Source organism: Taurulus bubalis (assembly GCF_910589615.1).
Source record: "Taurulus bubalis genome assembly, chromosome: 1".
In the NCBI taxonomy this organism is placed as follows: Eukaryota; Metazoa; Chordata; class Actinopteri; order Perciformes; family Cottidae; genus Taurulus; species Taurulus bubalis.
The window spans coordinates 2,027,567-2,035,104 of NC_136589.1; the positions used below are offsets into that span (position 1 = coordinate 2,027,567).

Below are 7,538 nucleotides of genomic sequence, written 5' to 3' on the forward strand. Positions count from 1 at the left end.
CTCATCCTCTCCTTCCTCTCTTCCTCTCTTTCCCCTCTTTCCCTCCTCCTCTCCTTCTTCTCTTCCTCTCCTTCCCCTCTTCCCCTCATCCTCTCCTTCCTCTCTTCCTCTCTTTCCCCTCTTTCCCTCCTCCTCTCCTTCTTCTCTTCCTCTCCTTCCCCTCTTCCCCTCATCCTCTCCTTCTTCTCTTCCTCTCCTTCCCCTCTTTCCCTCTTCCTCTCCTTCCTCTTTAATTGAGGCGTCTGGACAGGAAACGATGAAGTGACCTCAAATATGTGTTTGTGAATATTTCTCCCGTTGTCTCACCGACTTTAATGACGAGCAAGAAAACACACACACACGCACACACACACGCACGCACGCACACACACACACACACACACACACACACACACACACACACACACACACACACACACACACACACACACACACACACACAGTTGGCTGAAACCTCCCTCAGGAAATTTAAATTCTGTTGAGCCTCAAACACAAACAGCTTCATCCAATGAAGAAATAAAAGCTGCTCAGAGAGTTGAAGGTTATTATTAGAGAGAAAACATGAGGGAAGAGAGGAGAGGAAGAGAGAGAGGGAGAGAGAGAGAGAGAGAGAGAGAGAGGCGAGGAAGAGAGAGAGGGAGAGAGAGAGAGAGAGGCAGGAGGAGAGAGGAGAGGAGGATAGAGGAGGAGGAGGAAGAGAGGAGAGGAGAGGAAGAGAGAGGGGGAGGAGGAGAGAGAGGCAGGAGGAGAGAGGAGAGGAGGATAGAGGAGGAGGAGGAAGAGAGGAGAGGAGAGGAAGAGAGAGGGGGAGGAGAGGAAGAAGAGAGGAGGAGGAGAGGAGGAGGAGAGGAGGAGGAGAGAGGAGGAGAGGAAGAAGAGAGGAGGAGAGGAGGAGGAGAGAGGGAGGAGAGAGGAGGAGAGGAAGAAGAGAGGAGGAGAGGAGGAGGAGAGAGGAGGAGAGAGGAGAGGAGGATAGAGGAGGAGGAGAGGAAGAAGAGAGGAGGAGGAGAGGAGGAGGAGAGGAGGAGGAAAGAGGAGAGGAGGAGAGGAGGAGAGGAGAGGAGGAGAGGAGGAGAGGAGAGAGGAGAGGAAGAGGAGGGTTTTTGTTGGATGTAAAGCCAACAGATCAGTCATCAGTTTAACAGCTGTTTAAAAACCAAACGGTCATTCAGACCAACAGCCGTCACCATCTTGGATTTTTCTGCAACAAGCAAACAGGAAGTGACCATATGTGGACTGAGGAGGAGCGACGTAGAGACCTGTCAATCATCTTGTAGCCCCGCCCCTAAAGCATGAACTAATCAAAACAAAAACTGTGGTTGTGTGAAAACAAACGTTTCTACGTTGTTTTCTACGTTGTTTTCTACGTTGTTTTCCACCGTTTTGTGGTTTCGACTGTTCTGTCGTGTTTTATCGACGTTCAGCACCAGCTGCTGTTCACTGACCTCTGTGACGTCCATGACCTTGATGGCGGCCAGCTGCCCCGTCTTGACATGTCGACCCTGCAGAGGAAACAGAACAGAGCACACATGAGTCTCATAGACTTCTATACAACCAGAGGAGTCGCCCCCTGGTGGTCAGGAGAGAGAATGCAGCTTTAACACATGAAGCATAGACATCTATACAACCAGAGGGGTGTGTGTGTGTGTGTGTGTGTGTGTGTGTGTGTGTGTGTGTGTGTGTGTGTGTGTGTGTGTGGGTGGGTGAAAAGGTCAAGAGAGTGAACCACCATGGAATGAAAAGGTGATTGTCATTGTCGTTATAATAAATGGTTTCAGGTGGGTTAAAAAATACAAACAAAGCAAGTTATTAAAAACATACAGAAACAATAGTCCAACACACACACACACACACACACACACACACACACACACACACACACACACACACACACACACACACACACACACACACACAGCTATGTGATTTAGAAGGGAAACGCATCAGTGTGAATGGAGTCTGAGACTGAAACATGACGTATAGAAGCTGCTGTCTGGACACAGTGACATCATCTTTACACACACACACACACACACACACACACACACACACACACACACACACACACACACACAGACACACGTCTCAAGGTTTAGTTTCATAAGCGTCCTTGGAGATAGAACAAACCAATCGTGATCAGTGTGTGTGTGTGTGTGTGTGTGTGTGTGTGTGTGTGTGTGTGTGTGTGTGTGTGTGTGTGTGTGTGTGTGTGTGTGTGTGTGTGTGAGGTGAACTGAGAACGCATGCTGTAATAATTACAGAACCCCTCAACACAATGGTTAAAAGATGACATCACCCTTTGTTCAGACTCTCTTACACACACACAGACACACACACACACACACACACACACACACACACACACACACACACACACACACACACACGCTTTAAAAACGTCTTGTTTCCTAAATAAAGTCACACGGTGCTTTAACTTCTAGAAGAGGAATAAACTGGAGCCTCGTGTTTGTTGGTCACGCTTCACTTCCTCGTCTCATCCTGTGTGTGTGTGTGTGTGTGTGTGTGTGTGTGTGTGTGTGTGTGTGTGTGTGTGTGTGTGTGTGTGTGTGTGTGTGTGTGAGGAGCTTCCTGCAGGTGTTCACATTCTCAAGAAGAGAAAACAACAACATTAAAAAGATAAAACCTAATTCCCAACGAACCAAACTCTGGTCTTCTTCTTCTATCAATATTTATAAACGAATGCATAATTAAACAATGGCCTCCAGGTGCAGGACAGAAGAACGTGGAGAAGACCTTTCAAATATCCGTACATCAGTCATAAGTCTGGGAGTCTTAAGATGCATATTTACATACATTTTTTTTTTAAAGATGACTTTCAACACGTTCATTTCCTCCCATTGCATTCTGGGGGCTCACATCCAAACTCTAAACCGTGACAGTGAGTCTTCGTGATGGAATTGTCCTTCATGACCTTCATCTGAGGAGATTACGTCATCGATGGACGAGAGCTGGATTCCTGTCTGAATCATAATGTGAATGAAACTCTCCAAAGCCTTTTATTCAAGACTTTATTCTACATTATGACCAAAAAAAACAAAAGTCAGGCCGATGAATTATGAATAGAAATCTAGAAAATGTATATTTCATGGAATAATAAAAAAAAAGGCGAGAGAGTCACTCAGAGACCCGACCTTCAGAGCCTCTCCAGCAGACAGCAGCTTTAACGAGGGCCGTGCTCACGTTACTGGGACCGGACCTCATAAGGTATCCCATGATCCTTCAGCTGCCGTGACCTATGACCCGCGGCGTCGGCTCTAAAAGAGGGATCTGGATTCCTCCTTACAGGGGAAGAGAACTGATCTGTGGTCAGTTTTAAATGCTACTACGTGTTGTCCTTTAATGACGATAACGCCACTTAGCTCCGCCCTCTGCTGCAAGAAACAAGATGGCGACGGCCAAGAGGCTGAACTTGAGGCTTCAAACAGTCAGTCCAGGAACCGATGAGTCGTGACTTCACTTCCTGTATCCAGAGGGTCACACACACACACACACACACACACACACACACACACACGTTCACGTCCATCTCTCTGATCTCACTCTGCTGCTGCAGGAGGATCAGAAATAACTTTTCTCTCTTGCTCTTCCCTTCAAGATCTGGAAATCTGTCTGAGAGACTTTTTCCGACAGAAAAACACAGAAAGTCTGGAGAGAGAGAGAAAGAAAGAAAAGAAGAAAGAAAGAAAGAGATGAGTGAAGATGAGCAAGAGGAAGAGGAGGAGGAAGGAGAGGAAGCCAGATAGAACCACGACGAGGGAAGAAGGGAGCTGCACGACTTCCCCCAAGGAAATGCCAGGGGAGTGGAGTCATCCTGGACACACACACACACACACACACACACACACACACACACACACACACACACACACACACACACACACATATATATGTTCCATCTTAAACTTGCAATCTATTCTATACTTTCACATAATAATCTGATGTCGACACACAGCGAGTGTGTGAGTCTGAGCTGATGTGTTTCTGTTGTGGTTTGTGTGTGTGTGGTGTGTGTGTGTGTGTGTGTGTGTGTGTGTGTGTGTGTGTATGACAAGGCGTTCTTTATTGCACCCCTCTGGTCTTTGGGGCACAGACAAGGAGCCAGGTGCAAGCTTTGGTACACACACAGTCTTTCACACACACACACACACACACACACACACACACACACACACACACACACACACACACACACACACACAGAGTCTCACACAAACAAAGTCTCACACACACACACATACACACCAACACACACACTATTCCTGCAGCTCGACTGACTAACAAGTCTTCATTGATCGGAGCCAGCGACGCGTCCTGATGAAGACGCTGCTCGTCATCGTCGTAATGATGAGTTTCCACACCTCAGGGTGTTTTATAACACACACACACACACACACACACACCACACACACACAGAAATATTTGAAAAGAGATGAGGTCCAGCGGAGGAATTAAGATATTATATTTCTGGATGGTTCCAGATGAGCGGACAGCTGCTGCTACTTTCTGTTTCACATCATCAGGAACACGTTCATCTTAAAGACACAGAACTGGATGAAGAACATGGAAATGTCCTTATTGATATGAACACCATCATGTTCCTGTTTATAAAGAAGGTACAATGTGCAAAAATATGTCCAGAATGTTAGTTTAAAACGTTAAGAAGGTAGCATGCTGAAGTTAGCATGCTAACCAACTAGCCAACCCGTCCTGTCTTGTAATACCACTTGTGACCTGGAGAGGCGATAGTGAGCCACTGCAGACAGCAGTCTGTCCAAGAAGAGGAGCAAGAAGTGAAGCTGCCTCGAGCAGGAAGTGAAGCTGCCTCGAGCAGGAAGTGAAACTGCCTCGAGCAGGAAGTGAAGCTGCCTCGAGCAGGAAGTGAAGCTGCCTCGAGCAGGAAGTGAAACTGCCTCGAGCAGGAAGTGAAGCTGCCTCGAGGGCTCGTCAATCCCGTTGAAGGCATTTCGTTAAATCCACATTGGCAGAAAAGAGGCTCCGGACCTTCAGTTAGCCATTAGCCGTTAGCCGTAGCATCAGCTCAAAACCTGGAGCGCAGCGCTCTAACCTGCGGTCTAACCTGAATACATGCAACAGCTAACCGCTAACCGCTAGCTCTCGTCGTCACATCTCTGGTTTCTCCCATTTTTTCTCCCATTTCATCTAATTAACAAACGAGCAATGAGCCCCGGTTAGCGTCACAGACGGACCGTTACCGATCGGCCGACTCGTGAAGATAACTGTGTTATTTTGAGCGGCTCTTTCTTGTTGTGTATTCTTGTCCTGCTGTTAGTTAAACGTTTTTGTTTTTTAATAATTTATATTGTAAGGATCTAGTAGTTGAGCTGAAACAACGCTGTTTGTGTGGAGCAGGTGGCCAGATACCACACACACAGACAGATATCACACACACACACATACACACACACACACACACACACACACACACACACACACACACACACACACACACACACACACACACACACACACACATATCACAAAGCTTTCATGCAGTTTGCAAAAAACACCCACAATTCAACACCAGTAAATTGTTAGTCATGAATAGCTTGTTTTGACCACCGAACGGCCTGACACCCTCAGGAGTCTTTAATAAAGACGTGCTGATGTTTAGCAGTGATCCCGTAGGAAAAGACCGCCGACACCACGCTGACGGCACGCCGACGGCACAGTGACGCCACGCTGACGGCACGCCGACGGCACAGTGAAGGCACGCTGACGGCACGCTGACAGCACAGTGACGCCACGCTGACGGCACACTGACGGCACAGTGACGGCACGCTGACGGCACGCTGACGGCACAGTGACGGCACGCGCCGACGGCACAGTGACGGCACGCCGGCGGCACAGTGACGGCACGCCGACGGCACAGTGACGCCACGCTGACGGCACGCTGACGGCACAGTGACGCCACGCTGACGGCACGCTGACGGCACAGTGACGCCACGCTGACGGCACGCCGACGCCACGCTGACGGCACGCTGACGGCACAGTGACGCCACGCTGACGGCACGCTGACGGCACAGTGACGCCACGCTGACGGCACGCTGACGGCACAGTGACGCCATGCTGACGGCACGCCGACGGCACAGTGACGGCACGCCGGCGGCACAGTGACGGCACAGTGACGGCACAGTGACGGCACGCCGACGGCACAGTGACGGCACAGTGACGCCACGCTGACGTCACGCTGACGCCACACTGACGGCACAGTGATGGCACGGTGACGCCACGCTGACGGCACGCTGACGGCACGCTGACGCCACGCTGACGGCACGCTGACGTCACACTGACGGCACAGTGACGGCACGGTGACGCCACGCTGACGGCACGCTGACGCCACACTGACGCAACACTGACGGCACAGAGATGGCACGCTGATGCCACGCTGACGGCACGCTGACGCCACACTGACGCAACACTGACGGCACAGAGATGGCACGCTGATGCCACGCTGACGGCACGCTGACGCCACACTGACGGCACAGTGATGGCACACTGATGCCACGCTGACGGCACGCTGACGCCACACTGACGCAACACTGACGGCACAGAGATGGCACGCTGATGCCACGCTGACGGCACGCTGACGCCACACTGACGCAACACTGACGGCACAGTGATGGCACGGTGACACCACGCTGACGGCACGCTGACGGCACGCTGACGCCACGCTGACGGCACAGTGATGGCACGGTGACACCACGCTGGCGGCACGCTGACGGCACGCAAAGTATAAATATCTTTACGTGAAGCTTCCAGAGCTCGTCGTTGAGGCTTCATGGTCGTGACAATCATATCAAGCTCGATATTAAACGGCAAACTACAGCGTTTTTTTCCGGCTGTGCCAAGCCTGTAAAGATGCTGTTATTTTTAAATTCCAACACATTTTTGGGGGGTGGAAATTTAAGAGGTGGTTAAGTTCAAGGCACGTTTTTTTTTAGTTGAAACCCCGTTGGTGAGGGAGGAAGAGACGGAGCTCTCAAGCTCAGCTCTCTGTTGCTGCTTGAAACAGTGGAGCTCTGTGTAAGTAGGCCAAGAAAACAGCCTCATTCCAGGAGACACACACACACAGACACACACACGGACACACACAGACACACACACGGACACACACAGAGAGGCCGGCACTAATAAACACTATGGATCCCTGTGGTTCAGATTAAAAACAGGAGAGTGTCGGCTCCTTTGCGTCACTGATGAGGACAAATCAATATGGAAGCTCTGCTTTTGATATCTAACGACCGTTCTTCATTTCAGTTCCTGGGGGTCTTTTTGTGTCCCTTCTTTTAGGGATTTTATCTCTACAGACACGGCGCTTTTAAAGCGAGATCTTTGGAGTTAAAATAACCAGAATACATTAAAGGTATAAGAGTGAACGTTTTGCTTCACTCTCACGGTTCTTCAGCGGTAAAAAAAAATACACTTTTCACTACCAGACAGACACAGTTAACAGTTGTGTCTCAAGGGGAAATTAGTTTACGGCAGCAGCAAGCAAA

The 7,538-nt window shown here is 49.6% G+C and overlaps 1 protein-coding gene across 1 annotated transcript in view; it reads right to left on the reverse strand.

Annotated features, from left to right (window-relative positions):
- LOC306737054 (mitogen-activated protein kinase kinase kinase kinase 4-like) overlaps positions 1 to 7,538 on the reverse strand; it is a 75,933-nt gene that overhangs the window by 45,322 nt on the left and 23,073 nt on the right. Inside the window, exon 3 of the mRNA XM_079218759.1 lies at positions 1,446 to 1,502. Within this exon, the coding sequence (XP_079074885.1) occupies positions 1,446 to 1,502 (57 nt within the window). The remainder of the gene's footprint in view (positions 1 to 1,445; positions 1,503 to 7,538) is intronic.